The following is a 20182-nucleotide window of genomic DNA, read 5'->3' on the forward strand; positions in this document are numbered from 1 at the left end:
ACCCAACCCTCTTTCCTAGGTTAAGTCAAAGGACATGTGTACAAATCAAGGAAGGGATGTCATTGCATGGCACAAGCCAACAATCAATTTTTCCACCATCTCACTTCAGATGCATAGCGATCCTTACATTTATTATTCATGATCTTTGAACTATGATGTAAATTTATCTGTAAATCTAGCATCCAAATGCCATATTAGAGAGAGGAGGGCTTTAGAGGAGTAATTTATTTCACTTCACCATAGGTCAAAAGATAGATCCACACAACGGAATCAAAGTCGAGATGACTGAGATAATGAACTTTAATGTGAATTTAAGGAAACAAAAAATAAGGATGGGCAAAATAATAACTCAAAGCCATGAAGGCTCAATTGTCAACCCAACTTTGACATTCATTCTAGCAAAATAAGATTTCACATTTCATGGGGTCGAAGGGACCTCAATTCTTAAATTTCTCACTAGCAATTCAACCCAGCTCAAATGGCATGAAAACTATGGCTGAAATATGTTCAAACTTGAGATTAGAAAAGTATCATAGCCTAGATAGAAGGGATCCAATGGCAAAGAGGATGAGAGAAATGTTACCCACCCAAATGTTTGTGTAACCCTAGGAGGAACATTTTCTCTTGTGACGCAGTTGGCCAGCCAGTAACCCTATGATGATCCACAGCTAGTCAACCTCATATGCCTCTCATCCACTCTCTAGTCAATGCATTCATTCATCTTACTTGCTCACATGATGAAGGTTGGTCACCTATTGTGAGGGACATTGATCAATTTTGTATCCAAGTGCTTTCATTTAATGTTTAAAGGCATTCTAACATGGATCACAGGTTGAATTGGATGATAAAACACATTAGTTGTACATTTGTGCCCTTGCTTCACCTTGGAAAACTATTTAGGAAAGCTAACTAAATAAAGAAATAAGCTTTAGGATTATGAGGTTAACATTCCCACATTTAATCCTAAAGTTTATTTTTACAAATGCCAAGTTCTACTGTAAACTTGGTGAATTTTGTTTTTCCTAATGATTTAGTGAAAATCCCTGAAGTTTGATCTTCAAATGGACAATATTTTAGCTTGATGATGCTCTTGTTGACGAGAGTCCTAATGAAATGATACTTGGTTTCAACATGCTTGGTAATATTATGAAAAGTTGGATTCTTGGCCATTCTTATTGTTGATTGATTATCAATTAATAGAGCAGTTGGTGTTTTTTTAATAGCATCAAGATCCTGCAAGATTATACGTAGCCAGACAATTTCACGTGTTGCTTCCCAAGCTGAAATGTATTTTGCCTTTGTTGAAGAATTTGCCATTGTTACCTACTTTTCACAACTCCAAGAAACCATTATTAAACCTATATTTATTAAATAACCTGATGTAGATGTTTCATCATCAATATCACCTTCAAAATCTACTTTTGAATATGCGATAAGTGTAAATTTGTTGTTCTTACGGCGAAGCCCAAAATCTTTTGTTCCTTGTATGTACATCAGGATCCTTTTATCTGCATTCTGGTTACTTTCTCTAGGTGCTTGCACGAATTTGGAAAGAATGCTAACTACATATAATAAAGTTGGACGAGTAATGAGGCTACCAATCAATTGTATATAGATTGTATTGTTCACCAATTCCCCCCTTCAAATTTTGAAAGTTTGAAGTTTTGCTCCATAGGAGTAAGAAATGATTTATGTATTAATGCCAAACTTCTTCCACAATTATGTAGCATACTCGGTTTGACTAAGGAAGATTTGATGATGTTGTTGTGAAACTTCCACTCAAAGATAGTATCGAAGTGGCCCCAAGTCTGTCATTTTGAATTCCTTTTGAAGTATTTTTTTCACCTATTTGATGTGATCTTCATGATTTCCTGTAATGATTAAGTCATCAACATAAAGAACAGCAATGACCAAGTTTCAACCTTTCATCCAAATATATAGGGTATCATAAGATTCACTACGATGAAAACCAGAATGCCCAAGGTATCCATCCATTTTGGCACACCATGGTTTGGGTGCTATTTCAAGCCATATAAAGTTGTGATGAGTTTACAAACTTCATACTCTTACCCTTCAATTTCAAATCCTGGAAGTTCAGTCATACAAACTTCTTTTAAATCACCAATAAGAAAGGCACTTTTCACATCCATTTGATGAAGTGTCCAATCATATTGTGCTGCCATATTTATCGCCATTCCTATTGTGTTCCACTTTGTTGTTCGAGCAAATGTTTTTTCATAGTCAATCCCTTCTTTTTGGTGAAATCCTTTAGCCATAACTCTTGCTTTATACTTATCTCCATCGACATTTTCTTTATACTTAATTCGGTAAACCCATTTATAGTCGATGGTTTAACATTTGTTGGACAATCAACAAGTTTCCATGTTCCATTATCAATTACCAAGTCATATTCATCCACCATTGCTTGCTACCATTTCTTATTCTTCATTGCTTCCACAAAAGTTGTCAGTTTAATGGAATCATGAGATACTAAGGAAAAATTTGGCTAAGTTGAACTTCTAGTCCCTGATTTGTTATGTTCATATTCATGAATATCTTTTAGTAATTGTGTAAACCATTTTAGTCTGCTATGTTGTCGCTATGGTGAAGTTATTGCAGCAGATTTGTCCTGCGTTGAGGAACCATCGTTTGAAGAAGAGTTTCTAATTCATGCATATTCATACTAGGGACTATGTCTTTCTCAATCTAATTTGATTTTCTAAGAGGACTCACTTTATCTACCTTCTTTTCCAAGTGATTCAGGATATTATCAAGCTCTTGCACTGTCTAACTTTCTATCTCATAAAAGACAACATCCCAACTAATAATAAATTTCCCATTAGATAACAACTTGTTCCTTTCTTTTCATCTGAATAGCCAAGAAGAATGTATTTAATACTGTGATTTTCTAGCTTAGTCCCTTTTCCTTAGGAACTAGGGCATAGCAAGTGAAGCCAAAAACTCAAAAATTATTTGTTCAAGGTTGATGTGGGAGATCAATTCCTTAGATAAATTGTTGTATGCACTAATTCTGCCCAATACTTTGTGCTTAACCCCTTAAGTATAACATAGATCTAGTCATTCCCATCAGTGTATGATTCATTCTTTCCGTAAGTCGATTATATTGTGGAATAAGAACTAGTCAATTGTCTTTTTATTCCATTTTCCATGTAATGATCATGGAATTCATTTGAAGTGAATTTTCCCACATTCTTTGTTGTTCATGTGCCAATCTTTTCCTTGGAATCTTCAACTAATTATCGAAATTGTATGAATTTGTCAACGGCTTTTGATTTCTCCTTTAAAAAATACACCCAAGCCATTCTTGTAAAATGATCTATGAAAAGAATAAAGTATCTCCATCCACCAAGAGAGGATTTCATAGGACCACAAATGCCATTATGGATTACTTGCAAACATCGGTTTGATTGCCATGTCCTTGTGGGGAAAGGATACCTTTTGTTTTCTAGTAATACATTTGCACTTAGCAATCTCCTTTTCGAAATGGGGCAGTTCTTTAACCATCTCTACTTTAAGTTTACTAAGGCTATCAAAATTCAAGTGGCCAAATCTATAATGGCATAATTTGAGAAAGCTAGCAGATAAATTCATTGATGCTGCCAAATCTTGTTTGTGAGGAATAATTGTTCCTTATAAACTTAGAAGTTTTTCATCTTCATATCCCTTCATTATTGTTTTGAAGTTTTGTTTAACTGAAATGATTCTAATCCATCCATCTTCCATGATGATCTGATGACCTCCTTGTCCAATGAGTACAAAGGACAATAATTTTTTCTAGAGTATTGGAAGTTACAATACATTTGAAAGTAATACTTTTCCAACTCCTGGAAGAGAAAATCAGACTAATCCTGTTTCTTGAGGTGTATGAGTTGTGTCATCAGCCTAATAAATTGCATTGAGTTCCATATCTTGATGTGTCCAGAAATAATCTTTCTTGTAGCACATACGTGAATAACTCATGCATCAAGTATTCAATTGTCTTCAAATTCTGTTGTTAGCAATTTGTTGGTGAACACTGAATCTGCACATTCATTCTCTTGAGTTGTTGTGAATACATAATCATCTTCTTCATTTTCTGCATACTAAGCTGATACTGAAGCATTAGACTTGAAATGCTGTTTATTCCTCAGCAAATTCTCATTTCTTGTTCTACAATCTTTTGCCATATGTCGATGCGAAGACATCTTTTGCATCTAGGTTGAGTTGTTCTTCACCTTTTCGAAAATGTTTTTGATATCTCTTGGAGTATTGTTGATTTAGATCATTTATTCTTCCCTCTTGGCTTCTTCCACAAACCACAGCCAAAGTCTTGACTTCTTTCTCTTCCTATATAATTGTCATTACATCAGGCTCTTTCTCTTGTATTTTCATTATATTTACCTCTTCCTCGTGTATTGTATGAGCTTCTTCCTCTCGTATTTTCATTATAAGTAACTCTTTCTCTTGTATTTTCATTTGATGAGTCTCTCCTTCTTGATATTTCTCCTTTCATTGAGATGGTAAAGAGAAGATCTTCTCCAAAGTTCTTTTTACCAAATGTCTTATTGGACCAACAAGTCACTAAGGGAATCAAAAGTTTGATTTTCTAGCTTATCAGCAATTTGTAATGTTTCTAGAAAATATTTATAGGAGGGCGACAAATCTTTGATCAGAATTGTGGTCATTAAACATTCTTCGACATCTTTAAAACAAAATTTCAAGAGTTCTTGCGGAATATTTTTCAAATGAGAGATGTACTCCAAAACATATCCCCCTTTAGCCATTTTTTGATTGAGTAATATAATATGAAGCTCAACCCTTTTGGATTCAGATTGAGTATCAAACATCTTTTAAAAAGTTGTCCATGCAATCCAAGTATCAAATACATTTTGAATATGAATATACAGCTCATCGATGATTGAAAATCTCGATAGTGCAAGTGCGTTTTCACCTCTTGTTTCCAATTTTGATAGTTCTCTAGCATCAGTTGGCTTAATTGGAGCTTTGTCTCCACCCAAGGTTGATGTAGTAATAAGAAAGGAAAGAACATGAGCCAAATGTTAAAATGCAAAACAAATGGCTAGGGATGAAAAGCAAAAAAAAAGCCAGATTATAGCTTGGTCTCTACCCCTTCTTATATATCCACTAATCCCCAAGAGTATACATGCATATCACGCCCATCAAAGTAAAAGGAATTCTCTTGAACATCCTGACCCCATTGATGTGATATATTGCCCATCACTAAAGGGGGTTATCTCATGATAATCAATGAAGCTTGCTAAACAATTTGTCTAAAGAAAAGAAAAGGGCAAATATCGGGTCTTGGAAAAACAAAGGCAAGGAAGGTAACTCAAGCAAGCTAAGTGCTCCCTCTAAAAACATGTTCATGGATAATAGTTTGGTATGAAATAGAATAAGGCTATGACTCCATTCATAAAGTATAAACCCAATCCATAACACCCATCACATACAACTATCTTCTAAAAGGCTTGACCTAGGAACTATTCATCCCTTTAGGTATATAAGCACCTAATAGGGCCACGTAATAACTCTCCCATACCTAAGCATGGTAGCTTATGCACAAATCATAAGCTAGGAAGACATTTGACAATGATACTTGTGTGAAGTGCTTTGATGCCTTTAACATTGAATATGACCCCACTTTGATACTCTTATGGTTCTTGCACCCATGATGTTGATCTCACTTGATTTTATGAGTATGTGTTAGATATTGTTCCCATGTACAACTACCATCCCTTACGAGATTGTATGATGCTTCTCCAACACTTCCAAAAGGACATCCAACCCCATTGATGATGACACAGCACGTTGATAGAGGATATTGAGCTCTTATTGAGAAGTGTTGACCATGGGATGACTTGAAATAGTTGATGACACTCTCACCTACCTCCAAAACCTCAGACTATCCTTCAAAGCCAAAAGACATTGCCTTCAGAGAAACTGTACCCCAGAGATAGCAAGACACCCCCAAGCTGACACTACAACTACTTGATGAACGTTAACTTGTTTTGTAGGATATTTGATGATGTTGATGACGAAATGGGACCCCTTTGGAGGAGACTGTACATTGTTCACCATGATGGCACCATGCCCTAGCATGATGACATTAGGTTGAGGAGGCTATGCTAGATGATTAGGCATGTAGTAGATGAGGACACATGAATTTTGGGATGAGATGCACCCCTTGGAGCCATTTGTTGCACTTTTCATGAAGAAGCGCACCTTTTGGAGGATTACAACACCCTTAGAGAGCATTTAACTAACATATGTGGGTTAGTTGATGCATGATTTTATGTTATATCATTGGTTTAGCTATCTTTGGGGGTTAGGTTGTGACCTATCCAAATTGTAATCATAATTTATTATTATTTTAGGGATTTTAGGCTAAATTAGGGCAAATCAACGTGGTTACCCTCATATAAATAGAGGGAAATCAATTTATGTTGGATCATTGTCACACTTGGAGATCAACTTACACTAGTAACTTGTCTTTTTCTCTAATGTGTGCTTTGGAGCACTAGTGTAGCAAATTTCTCTTAGAGGATTTTTGATGGATGGTAATATCCTTTTCAAAAAAAAATATTCTCCTTCTTCAGGTGATTCTTCCTTGTTTGTAATTTGAGGTTTTTCTTCCTTTGCCTCAGCCACATTCACATTTCTCTAATTTGTTGCTTTATTATGAGGACAGTCCCATGATCCATGTCCCCATTCTCCACATGTATAACACTGAATTTCTCTTCCTCGGCCTCTTCCTCTGGGTGCAAATCTTCCTCTACTAAAATCTCCTCTTTGTGGTGGTCTACTACTTGAACTTCCTGCTTCACTCTAATGGTGCTGAAATCTTGGTCTGGTAGTTCCTCTACCTCTTGTTGAACTTTTCCCTCTGTTCCTTTGATTTTGTTTCCTCAACATCTTCTCTTCTGCTTTCAAAGCTGCTTAATAGGCATCTTCAATTGTCTTCAGACTCAGCAAATTGATTTCATCCTGTATGTCATACCTCAACCCATTGATGTATCTAGCTACCTTCTCTACGTCATCCTCTGCATGTCCTGCTCTAATACTCAGCTTATAAAACTCTTCTGTATATTCTTTGACAGTCATTCCTTTTTGCTGTTGAAATTTGGTACCGGAGGACAGGTGGTTCCCTAAGGCTTTGATCTTTGGCCTAGGGAAAAGTGTCCAAAAGAATTTAATTTTTCTCCTAAAGTAACTTTATAATTTTTATAAAGTTAAATCTAATTTGAAAGTGACTTTAAGTGATAAAGTTACTAAGTCTAATTTTAAAGTGACTTTATAAAGTCAATGAAAAATTAGAAAGGAAAAGTGACTTTGGAAATAAATGACTAAGTGGGTCTTTATTAAAGTGGGGTGAATTAAAAATAGAAAGTGAGATTTAAATGAGCATTTAATCTCAGCCATTGATCTAAATCTATTTCAGCCATTGGATTTAGGGATCACCCAAAAGTCATTTAGGGTTGGGTTAAGGGAGGAAAAGGTGGAAAAGATCATTCATTCTTTCATGAGCAGATTGGGAGAAGGAGAGCAAGAGAGCAAGGGAGATTTCTGGACAAGGAGGAGAAAGAGCAGCAGCAGTTTGGCACACACACCAAGGCAGCATTTCAGCAAATCTGAACAGCATAAAGAACAAGCAGAAAAAGGCAGATTTAGTGAGCAAAACAGTGAAAAAATTGATTTTCAGCACGAATATCGAGGAGGCGATTTTCTGCACGAATTTCGAGGTCTGTCCGTACAAGTCCGTACGGCCGTCCGTACAGTCCGTACGGTCCGTACATCCGTACGTCTGTACAGTCCGTACATCCGTACGGTCCGTACAGTCCGTACATCCGTACAGTCCGTACAGCCATTTTCAGACTGTCTGTTAGCTGAAAAAACAGATAAGTTTGCTTGCTGGAAAATTTATGTTTTTGCTGATTTTTTGCTGAAAAATATTTTCTCTGTAAAAGGCATTTTCCAGAAATAAAGAAGAGCTCTCAAACTGGTTTTCCCCAAGAGTTGTAGGGGTTTTTCCAGGGTCAAGTTGACCAAAAATCACTGAGTTTAAATGTGTTTTTATGGCTGTTTTAATTGCTGATTTTTTATTTCTGCAATTTCCAGCACTCTGAAAAATTTCCAGAATTTGTGTTTTCAGCAATATTTATTTTTTCAGTCTGTTAAATGTATGGCTATGGGAATGGGCATTTAACTATATGGGAGAAATAAGGTGAAACTGAAAACCGGGGTGGGAAACAGAAAATTTTACATGGTATCGGAGCTTGAGTGCTGAAGGGCAGTTTGGGACAGCAAAAGGAAAAAATACAGCTGCTGATTTTTTCACTCAGAAAATTCCAGCAAGCTGATTTTTCATAAACAGCAGTTTTATCTTTACCACAGCAGTGCTATTTTTCAGTTTTAGGACAGCAAGATGTCATTGGGATTGAGGGTGGAGGATAGGTTGGATGGGCATACAAATTACAGCGTTTGGAAGGAGAGAATGCAGAGTATCTTTGAGGAGGCAGAAGTCTGGGATATCATGGTGCATACAGCACAGCACCCTGTTGTTGTGCCTACTGATGCTACTCAGTTGGCAGCTTATAATAGAAAGAACAACAAGGGTAAGAGGCTGATTCTAGACGGAATCAAAGACCATTGCATTCCTCATGTGAGAGGAAAGAGCAATGCCCATGAGATGTGGACAGCATTGTCCAATCTCTACCAGAGTACCAATGAGAACCGGAAGATGGTCCTGAAGGAGAAGCTGAAGAACATTAAGATGGGGAATGATAGTGCAGCTGGATATCTCACAAAGATTACCAATGTGAGAGATGAGTTGGCAGCGATTGGAGAGGCCATTCCATCCACTGAGTTGGTGCGTATTGCAGTGAATGGCCTCCCCCGTTCATGGTTGAACTTTGCTGATGGGGTTTGTGCACGTGAGACCCTTCCCACATGGGAGAGGTTTTGGGATGATTGTATACAGACAGAGATCAGGAAAGGACAGCTTGGGGCAGCCAAGCCAGTTGAGCAGGATGAGGACGTAGCACTGGTGGCAGGAGGCAAGAAAGGCAAAGGGAAGAAGCAGGCTTCCACAAGCGGTGGTGGAGGCAAAGGCAAAGGTAAAGGTAAACAGGGTAACTCACAAAAGGACTATTCCAAAGTGAAGTGTTGGAATTGTCAGAAGATGGGACACTATGCAGTTGTGTGTCCGGAGAAGAAGAAGAAGAAGGGGAAGACCCAGGATGTGGCAGCGTCAGCTGAGATTGAGGACTTTGCAGGTCGTTTTGACCGGGAGTTTGCGTTCACTACATGTGAGTCCTCTAGTGCAGGATCACCTGCCACACAGGTTCAGAGGGAGCATGCTTTTCCCTCGATTAGCGGAGCATCTACAGGTATCTGGTATGTGGACAGTGGGGCTTCACGTCACATGACAGGAGTCCGGGAGTACTTCTCAGAGCTTTCAGAGAGTGGCACTGATATTGAGGTAGTACTCGGTGATGACAGAGTTGTTAGAGCAGTCGGGGTGGGGACAGTGACATTTCAGAGGGAGTCCAAACCTCCCTTGAAGGTGTCAGAGGTTCTTTATGTGCCAGGGATGAGGAAGAACCTCATATCCGTCTCAGCGTTGGAGGACAGAGGATATGAGGTACTGTTCAGGGAAGGACAGGTGTTGATGTATCCCAGGGGCTCTCCAGCTGATTCAGCTAGAGTGATAGGTGTACGCCATGCAAAGGTGTACAAGTTTGCATTCCAGCCCCCTTTGGCATTGAGCTGTAGTACCGACAGCAGAGCTAGCAGTTCTGAGCTATGTGAGATTTGGCACCGCAGGATGGGGCACATGTCTCATGGAGCCTTGAGGACATTGCGGGAGATCACTACAGGTGTGCCAGATTTCAGTACTGATCACCATGATACTTGCAGAGGTTGTGCGATGGGCAAGTTTGCCAAATCCCCTTTTCCCAGCAGTGACAGCAGAGCGACGGGATACTTGATTTGATTCATTCCGATGTGAGCGGTCGGATGTCTCATGTTTCCTTGAGTGGATATGAGTACTATGTCTTATTCATTGATGATCACTCCAGGAGGACCTGGATTTATTTCTTGAAGACCAAGAGTGAGGTCTTCAAGCGGTTTCAGGAGTTCAGAGCTCTTGTGGAGACTCAGACAGGTCGAAAGATCAAGTCCCTGAGGTCGGACAATGGAGGAGAGTACACCTTGGAGAGTTTGTTGACTATTGTGCAGAGGCAGGCATTAGGAGGGAGTTCACTGTTCCTTACAACCCCCAGCAGAACGGGGTTGCGGAGAGGAAGAACAGATCCATCATAGGGGCTGCCAAAGCCATGTTATATGATCAGGGGTTGCCATTGTTCTTGTGGGCAGAGGCCTGCAACACAGCTGTTTACTTGCAGAACAGGAGTCCGCATCGTGCCTTGGGGCACATGACTCCGGAGGAGGCTTTCTTTGGGAAGAAGCCTGATCTTGGTCATCTTCATATCCTTGGATGCATTACATACTCCTATATACCCAAGGAGGAGAGGACCAAACTAGAGCCCACCGCAGAGAAGGGTATCTTTGTGGGCTACAGTGAGACCTCAAAGGCCTTTCGGATTTACATTCCTGCACAGAGGAAAGTTGTTGTCAAGCGGGATGTGAAGTTCGAGGAGGACAGGGCCTTTAGGAGGTCACGGGAGTTAGAGTATCTGGATCAGCCAGACCCTCAGCAGCAGTTGAGTCAGTCGCAGGGATCCAGTGGGCAGGGATCAGGAGGATCCGGAGGTACATCTATGAGGATGTCAGGTCCATCAGTGAGCAGTGGCTCGCCGAGCCAGAGGGGTGGTGCTCCGGGCAGCATACAGAGCAGTTCACAGAGCAGTTCACTAGGGAGTCCACTGATGGACAGTTCACACGGTACCTCAGCTTCTACAGGTTCAGGTGCAGGCAGGAGGACAGCAGACAGACAGTCAGGAGTTCAGGCTACTGATGGGGATGAGGAGGAGGAGTTTCATTCTCCTATGGGAGAAGCATGCTCAGGGAAGAGGAAGCCCAAGTGGCTTCAGGACACCTTGAGAGATGCCACATCTGTTGCTGAGCCGAAGAGGCCGGTCAGAGAGAGTAGACCACCTGAGAGATTTTGTAGCTATATGGCGATGGTTACCAGCATCCTTGACTCTGAGCCTTCTAGCTATGAGGAGGCAGCTAGCCAGCAGGTCTGGAGAGAGGCCATGCAGGAGGAGTATTCTTCTATCATGAAGAATGATGTTTGGAGGTGGTGCCGAGGCCTGAGGGCAAATCCGTGGTTACTTCCAGATGGCTTTACAAGGTAAAGCATGCTGCAGATGGCAGCATTGAGAAATTCAAAGCAAGGTTTGTGGCTAGAGGGTTCTCACAGGTAGAGGGAGTTGATTATGAGGAGACCTTCGCTCCCGTGGCTCGATATACTTCGATCCGCTCCATTATATCGATAGCAGCAGAGATGGGTTGGAAGATCCACCAGATGGATGTGAAGACCGCATTTCTCAATGGCTTCATACAGGAGGAGGTGTACATTGAGCAGCCACAGGGCTTTGAGGTGCATGGGAAGGAGTCCCATGTGTGCAGATTGAAGAAGGCCCTTTATGGCCTGAAGCAAGCTCCCAGAGCTTGGTACTCCAGGATAGATGCATACTTGCAGGGGATGGGTTTCACAAAGAGTGAGGCAGATCCGAACCTTTACTTTATTGTGATTGGTGAGGAGCCTCTCATTCTGGTGCTGTATGTGGATGACTTGATCATTACAGGTGCAGAGAGACTCATAGAGCAATGCAAGAGAGATCTTGCAGCGGAGTTTGAGATGAAGGACATCGGCTTGATGCATTACTTTTTGGGTTTGGAGGTGTGGCAGGAGGAGGGGCATTTCTTCCTGGGGCAGGGGAAGTATATTGTGGACATCCTTAGCAGATTCCACATGGAGGATTGTAGACCCATGTCGACACCGATGATCACCAAACTGAAGAAGCTTCATGCTTCGGATTCCGAGTTGGTGGATCCCACATTGTACAGGGCTGATTGGTTCCTTGATGTATTTGGTCAACACCAGACCAGATATCTGTTTTGCAGTCAACACGATGAGTCAGTTTATGTGTGAGCCTAGGAAGGTTCACTGGGTGGCTGCAAAACACATTTTGCGGTACTTGCAGGGGACAGTGGATTATGGTCTGGACTACAGGCAGGGAGATGGAGTGAGATTGGCAGGATACACTGATTCTGATTGGGCAGGTTGTGCTTCTGATAGGAAGAGCACTTCAGGGTGTTGTTTTGGGTTGGGTTCAGCAGTAGTGTCATGGTTCAGCCGGAAGCAGCAGTCAGTAGCACTGAGTTCAGCGGAAGCAGAGTATATGGCAGCCAGTCTAGCTAGTTGTGAGGCCATCTGGCTTCGCAAGATGTTGTTTGGCTTATTTGGTCAGCCGTTGAGACCTTCAGTGATTTACTGTGATAATCAGAGTTGCATTAAACTCACGGAGAATCCAGTATTTCATGACAGGTCAAAGCATATCGGGATCAGATATCATTTCATCAGAGACCATGTTCAGAAGGGAGCTGTGAAGCTTGAGTATATTTCCACTGATGAGCAGGTTGCAGATATTCTTACCAAAGCCTTACCACGGGGCAAGCATGTCTACTTCAGAGACAAGATGGGTGTGGTGAGGAACACCTTCCTCGATAAGAGAGGAGTGTTGAAATTTGGTACCGGAGGACAGGTGGTTCCCTAAGGCTTTGATCTTTGGCCTAGGGAAAAGTGTCCAAAAGAATTTAATTTTTCTCCTAAAGTAACTTTATAATTTTTATAAAGTTAAATCTAATTTGAAAGTGACTTTAAGTGATAAAGTTACTAAGTCTAATTTTAAAGTGACTTTATAAAGTCAATGAAAAATTAGAAAGGAAAAGTGACTTTGGAAATAAATGACTAAGTGGGTCTTTATTAAAGTGGGGTGAATTAAAAAATAGAAAGTGAGATTTAAATGAGCATTTAATCTCAGCCATTGATCTAAATCTATTTCAGCCATTGGATTTAGGGATCACCCAAAAGTCATTTAGGGTTGGGTTAAGGGAGGAAAAGGTGGAAAAGATCATTGATTCTTTCATGAGCAGATTGGGAGAAGGAGAGCAAGAGAGCAAGGGAGATTTCTGGACAAGGAGGAGAAAGAGGCAGCAGTTTGGCACACACACCAAGGCAGCATTTCAGCAAATCTGAACAGCATAAAGAACAAGCAGAAAAAGGCAGATTTAGTGAGCAAAACAGTGAAAAAATTGATTTTCAGCACGAATATCGAGGAGGCGATTTTCTGCACGAATTTCGAGGTCTGTCTGTACAAGTCTGTACGGCCGTCCGTACAGTCCGTACAGTCCGTACGGTCCGTACATCCGTACGTCCGTACAGTCCGTACATCCGTACGGTCCGTACAGTCCGTACAGCCATTTTCAGACTGTCTGTTAGCTGAAAAAAACAGATAAGTTTGCTTGCTGGAAAATTTCTGTTTTTGCTGATTTTTTGCTGAAAAATATTTTCTCTGTAAAAGGCATTTTCCAGAAATAAAGAAGAGCTCTCAAACTGGTTTTCCCCAAGAGTTGTAGGGGGTTTTTCCAGGGTCAAGTTGACCAAAAATCACTGAGTTTAAATGTGTTTTTATGGCTGTTTTAATTGCTGATTTTTTATTTCTGCAATTTCCAGCACTCTGAAAAATTTCCAGAATTTGTGTTTTCAGCAATATTTATTTTTTCAGTCTGTTAAATGTATGGCTATGGGAATGGGCATTTAACTATATGGGAGAAATAAGGTGAAACTGAAAACCGGGGTGGGAAACAGAAAATTTTACATTTGCCTCAAATTTTGTAACTGTCTAAAAAGATTTAACTGATAATCTTTTGGCATAAATTTAACTTTCAATTCACTCACCATTTTATCCCATTGTTTGATCTTGGACTTTCCTTTTCTTGCTCTAGATGTTTGTAGTTCATCCCACCAGATAGTTGCATGACCCTTCAATCTGGTAACTGCAAATTTCACCTTCTTTTTATCATCAACCTCCTCATAGTCAAAATACTTGTCTAATGAACTGATCCAGTCCATCAACTCTTCTACATTGAGATTCCCATCATACAAAGGTATTTCCACCTTTGGTCTTCCACTTACTTTAGCCAACATTTTGAGAACTTTGGTAGTTTCACTTTCATCCTCTTCTTCTTCCTTAGAAGATTCTTCTGCAGCACTGGCATCTCCTTCATCAGGTGCTCTCCTTTGAGAAGTCTCCATTGTCTCCATCCTTGTACGCAGACTCCAGATCTCATCCAGCAGAACTGCATTTGCTTCAGGTCTCCCCCAACCTATGCCAACTCCTCTCCTCGGTGGCATGTTTACTCTAGCAAAACTTAATTTCTGTGCTCTGATACCAAAAATGATGCAGGAGGTTGACGAAAATGAGGTGGTAGTCTGTAATTCGCAGTGAAACAGGAATCGCCGATTCCGGCGATTAATCGCGAGTGAAAGTCGGATCGGCCGCTAAAAGTCCCGTTTCGAATCTGGGCGAGTCAACTCGCGTTGACCGAGTTTAACTCGTGGTCAACGCGAGTTTGACTCGCGATTTATGCGATTTCCGGCGATTTTAACGAGTCCCGCCAAATTGGAATAGGGTTTTCGCGGGTTCCGGTTTGCCGCGTTTTCGTTTATAACATTCCCGTGACTTGTTTAACTGTTTTAACGCTGATACATTGCCGCTTTTGCGTTGATAGCATTCCCGCAGCCTTCGAAGCACATTCGCTGCCGAACGACGAAGCCTGGACGAAGCCGCATTCGAACTTCGAAGCACCCTGCCGAACGACGAAGCCTGGACGCAGCCTTCGAAGCACACATTCCCTGCCAACGACGAACACTGGAGTCTGGACGAAGCACCCTGCCGAACGACGAAGCCGCATTCGAACTTCGAAGCACAGTCCCTGTCAGTGAAACTCAGGTCACAGGTCTAGATAATTATAAGTCATTGGAATAAATTTATTCGGAAATTTACCGTAGAATTATTTTATCATGGAGTATAGGTATTTTAGTTTTCGTTCCTTATTTTTTTTACTGATCCAGTTAGTCCTCCTTTCAGTTTCTGATTATAATTTCCGGTTATTTCACGTAATCGTATAAACTTCACATTGAAAGTCCTTTGTAGTGCTTAAGAAACCAGAACTTCAACTAAACATCTATATGCATTATATCCAAAGCATCACAATTTCTTATTTATTATTACCAGAATAAACACATGCCTTTTAAATAAGTCGTGACTCTATTTTAAGACGAAATCGTATTTCACCCTACTGCCTACCGTCATCTTCATCATGAATATAATTTCCTAAAAATTAATTCTATTAATCCAAAACACAGGTATGTTATTAACTTATTAGTAAGGCGGAGGCCAATCTAGTAATATTTATCATCTCGTCATAACATCGCTACTTACTGTAAACACAGATCTGGATATAGTGTTACAGTTATACATAGGATTAAGTTATAGAAGTGGCGGTATTTATCCGCATCGGTTCACCTAGATATCCAAGTTAGCATTCGATCATACAAACGAGCAATTATATGTCCGTGTGTCCACTCTGGAATCTGCAATAGGATGCTTTCACTGTGAGGAATGCTCTGTCATTGAAATACACTCCCTAACACCAGATCCATGATTCCATACACTGCTGATTCAAGTTTCAAACTTTCAACAGAGACCATATTTCTAATTTTCTATCAGCAAAACCTGAACAGTGAATACTGTACAAGCCTACAAGGCTTCTTTCATGACTATTTTGGTTCACACCAGGGCAATGAAATGTATGAGAATTTGATCCATATACAGATGACCAATGCTCTACCCATACTACCCAGTCAGAGTTACAGATATGAGTGTTTTGTCCATCTGTCTTCATTTACTTTTTTAAATTTCTAGCATATTTTAAATTTTTGGATGATTTTTAAATTTGATTTTTTCTTGTCTTTCACAGGTGACAGGATTCACAAATTAAATAGAAGCCGGACTCCAAATCTTAACAGAAGCCACTAATTAAACACAAGTTCAAAGCAACAACAATGCCGAGAGAGAAGGACTTTGCTTGGGCTTATTGTGACAGGATTCCCGGAGACCCCAGGCTCCTTTGTAAATTTTGCAAATCAAAATGTAGTGGAGGCATTTATAGGTTCAAGTTCCACCTTGCACAAATAACTGGCCATGATATAGGTATTTGCGACAAGGTTGACGACAATGTCAAACACCAAGCAGCCTTGGCCCTTGAAATGTTAGAGCAGCATAATGCAAAGAGAGCAAAGCAAACTGCTGAAATAGGAAATGTTGGAGTTGATACTTTTTCTGCCACTAGCCCCATGTCACCTCAATCTCCTGAATCCTCAATGTCGTTCCCAAGTTTTCCACACATGCCTCCAAGGCCAAGTCAAACTCAAAGCCATGCCAGCCCTTCAACTCCTTCCTTGAACACTGGAGGTGGAAACATAAACGCCTTTTTTGCTCCCCGCACAAAACCCGGTTCCCAACCTACCTTGGATGGCACTGGTTGGAAAAAAAATATCCATAGGCAGGCAAGGAAGGCCATTGCTAACTTTTGGTACTATTCTGACATACCTTTCCACTGTGCCAGAAGTCCTTATTGGCAAGCTATGATTGATGCAATTGCTGTTGTAGGTCCAGGGTTCAAAGCCCCTACATCAGAGAGCCTTAGGACAGATATGTTGTTAGAGAGTGTTGAAGATGTCATGCTTGTGCTAGCTGAGTTTCGTTCATCATGGGTAGAAACAGGGTGCACCATCATGAGTGATGGATGGACAGATCAGAGGAATAGAACTTTAATAAATTTCCTTGTATCTTGTCCCGCAGGCACAATGTTTCTCAAGTCAGTGGATGCTTCAGATAAGGTTAAGACTGCCCAACTTATCTGTGAAATGATGGAGGAAGTCGTTCAAGAAGTGGGAGAAGAAAATGTTGTACAAATTGTCACCGATAATGCAGCGAATTATATGGCTGCTGGTAGACTTTTTGAGATGAGGCACCCCACTATTTTTTGGACCTCTTGTGCTGCCCATTGCATAGATTTAATGCTTGAGGACATTGGTAAGCTTCATTGGATACATGAGGTTGTGGAGAAGGCAAAATCCATAACCAAATACCTATACAACCACACTATTGTCCTAAATGCTATGAGAATATACACTGAAGGTAAAGAAATTGTTCGACCTGCAATGACTAGATTTGCAACAAATTTCATATCTTTGCAATCTGTGGTTGAGCAAAAGATAAATCTGAAGAGGATGTTCTTGGGACCTGAGTGGATGGGATCTAAACATTCCAAGACCCCTGAAGGCATCGAAATTGCTGCACTTGTGTTTAATGATGGCTTCTGGAAAGATGCCGAAGAGATTATTGCTGTGACGGAGTCCCTTGTTAGAGTTCTCAGGTACTTTTAGTCTTTTAACTTTTTCATTTTTTAAATTTCATTTCAAGCTTCTTTTTATTTACAATGTTTCATATTTCTTTAAATTTGAATGCTTGAACTTTCAGGATGGTTGATGGTGACAAACCCGCTATGGGTTACATTTATGAGGCGATGGATCTCGCAAAGGAGGCCATCAAAAGAAGATATGGGGATGATGAGACAAAGTATATGCCTCTTTGGGACATTATAGATGCACGTTGGGATAGGCAATTGCATTCCCCCTTACATGCTGCTGGGTACTTCTTAAACCCACAATATTTTTATGATAAGAGCAAATTTAATGAGGATGGGGAGGTTGGCAGAGGACTTATGACATGCTTGGAAAGGTGCTTCCCTGATCCAGAACAACAAAGTCGTGTCTTTTCCCAACTACAAGATTATAGGACACCATCTAAATTGTTTGCCTATACCAGTGCTATAAGACAAAGGTCAAAGATGTTGCCAGGTACCCAGCTTGAAGGCTTCATCAATTCATTAAATTTGTTTAAACTTTATTTTGTATGTTAAATGTTTTATTAAATTTTATTTTCTTTTTAAGTTTTTACTATTTACTAATTTGGTACTTCTAGTCTTCTACTCACAAACCCTTACCACTTGCTAGGTCTTTGGTGGCAAAACTTTGGTAGTGATACGCCAGATTTGAAGAGATTTGCCATTCGAATCTTAAACCAAGCATGCAGTGCTTCAGGTTGTGAACGCAACTGGAGCATGTTTGAGAAAATACATTCTAAGAAGCGCAACCGATTGACACAAAAGCGCTTGAATGACCTTGTATTTGTCCATTACAATCTACGACTTCGCAACAAACAAATACAAGGTGAGATTCGAGAGCTTGAATTTGAAGGTTTCATAATCTAGTTCGTACTTTAAAAGTTTAAAGTTCAAACTTCAAAGTGAAATTTTAATTCACATTTCAATTTTCAATGTCTCATGATAATGACAGGTATTGATCATTCACCAATTGACCTTGAAGAGTTAGATTTGCAAGCTACAAATGCGGCAGAATGGGTTCAATTAGATGAGCCTCCTCTTTTCAGCCTTCATGACTTGGAGAACTTTGAGAGTCAAGCAAGCGAAGGAGCGGGAGGAATTGCTTCTAGTTCTCACTCTTAAGAGTCTTAGACTCTTAGTTGCTGATTTTTTTCTGATTAGTATGCAGTTTTTTACTTTTTTGTAAACTTTTAGAAGCATATGCTTCTAAGGACTCAAGACTCAGTGCTTTGGATCATGTGTGGACTCATAACATATATGAGATACTTATTTATTCATGATATTTTGGACATCTATTGATATTATGCATTGTTTGGACATACCTTTACCCAATATTAATGAAAAATGGTTTTTTTAATTCAATATATGTGTATATTTTTATTTAATGAATTTGCCGATTTTTTCCCGATCCGATTAAAACTTTCGCTCTTTTGGCTCGCCGATTTATTGCCGATTCCGTGTCTGGTAACATTGGTAATTCGACTACTGGTTAACTTTGTAACCAATCAGCTGCGCACAAACATATTTTGTACGTGGATTTTCCCCCTGAGGGTCCCACTTATCTGACCAATCACTGTCGGTCCCTCGTTGACTTCTCCTTTTATCAAGCGCCTCAATCTGCGCCATTGATCTCACTTCTCCACATCCAACAGATATCGCGTCGTCCGCTCACCAACTAACCCGGACAATCTCCACCGTCGATATGACTCGTCCAATCGAACGGCTGTCGCACAATCTTGCGCAGATTCTTGCACAATCGATATCAAGTCGAGAGCACGCGAGAAAAGGGTTTTCTCGTGCTACGTGTCACCCACTTAGGCTAATCAGGTGAAATTTAGAAATACCATTTCCAGCCTTTCGGGCGCGCGAGATATAGCTTACCACTTTGTCGCATACTACCCACGTGCTTAATTCATACTTTAAGAAAGACGCTTAAGGAAAGGTTTAACGCTTAAGCACAATATTAACCCTTAACACTAATTGACTGTGATTTATAAATAAAGTGTTTAAACAAAGAAAACACCCGATTAGGTCCAGAACGCTGATACACAGCTACAATTGAATTTCTGCACCAGAACAGTGCGTCACACCACACTTCAATCAATTATTCAATAAAATGGAAATTACAGAGTCTTGGCCCTCTCGGCTCGATTACAACACTTTGTCTGACCTCTATTTCAATCTCAAACCCTATATCTGTCACACCTCTCTCTTACTCACTCTATTCTCAATCATCTAATCTCTCTGTTATTACATTCTTTCTTCTTTTATGAATCAAATCCTATCCTAACTGCATTGACAACTCAATCTCTATTTTTATCACTCAACCATTAAATCCCTATTCTCAAGCTCTGATACACACCTATACTAACAACTTATCTCTTAGTCTAAAAATAATACAGTGATCTAATTATTACAATAATTAAAGCAAAGATAAATTCGAGAGATCCAACCCTCTACCAAAACTGACTCTCACCACTCAGGTCAGTGAAATTCATCTCATGTTAGCCACAACATGTGAACAGACAATCACATTGTTGGCTAAGTCTGGATGCTCCTGCATCACACACTTATTCCCATGTGAAATCTTCTTGTAGAACCCTCAAGGGGGTCATTAAGCCTAATGCAAATTGGGTTACTTGATCCCTAAAATCTACTA

The 20182-nt window shown here is 40.2% G+C and overlaps 2 protein-coding genes across 3 annotated transcripts in view; one reads left to right on the forward strand and one right to left on the reverse strand.

Annotated features, from left to right (window-relative positions):
• Positions 1-20182, reverse strand: part of LOC149218271 (translocase of chloroplast 34, chloroplastic-like) — a 105743-nt gene that overhangs the window by 54354 nt on the left and 31207 nt on the right. The gene's annotated exons all lie outside the window — the stretch shown is intronic.
• Positions 17461-18908, forward strand: LOC149218272 (uncharacterized). Its single transcript, XM_089383882.1, has 3 exons — positions 17461-17977; positions 18134-18349; positions 18476-18908. Exons 1-3 carry the CDS (start codon positions 17599-17601, stop codon positions 18643-18645), a joined length of 765 nt encoding a protein of 254 aa, XP_089240008.1. The 5' UTR covers positions 17461-17598; the 3' UTR covers positions 18646-18908.

The sequence above is a fragment of the Pinus tabuliformis genome, chromosome Q, assembly GCF_031772625.1.
Source record: "Pinus tabuliformis cultivar Carrire ecotype Pingquan chromosome Q, CPIR1, whole genome shotgun sequence".
Taxonomy (NCBI): Eukaryota; Viridiplantae; Streptophyta; class Pinopsida; order Pinales; family Pinaceae; genus Pinus; species Pinus tabuliformis.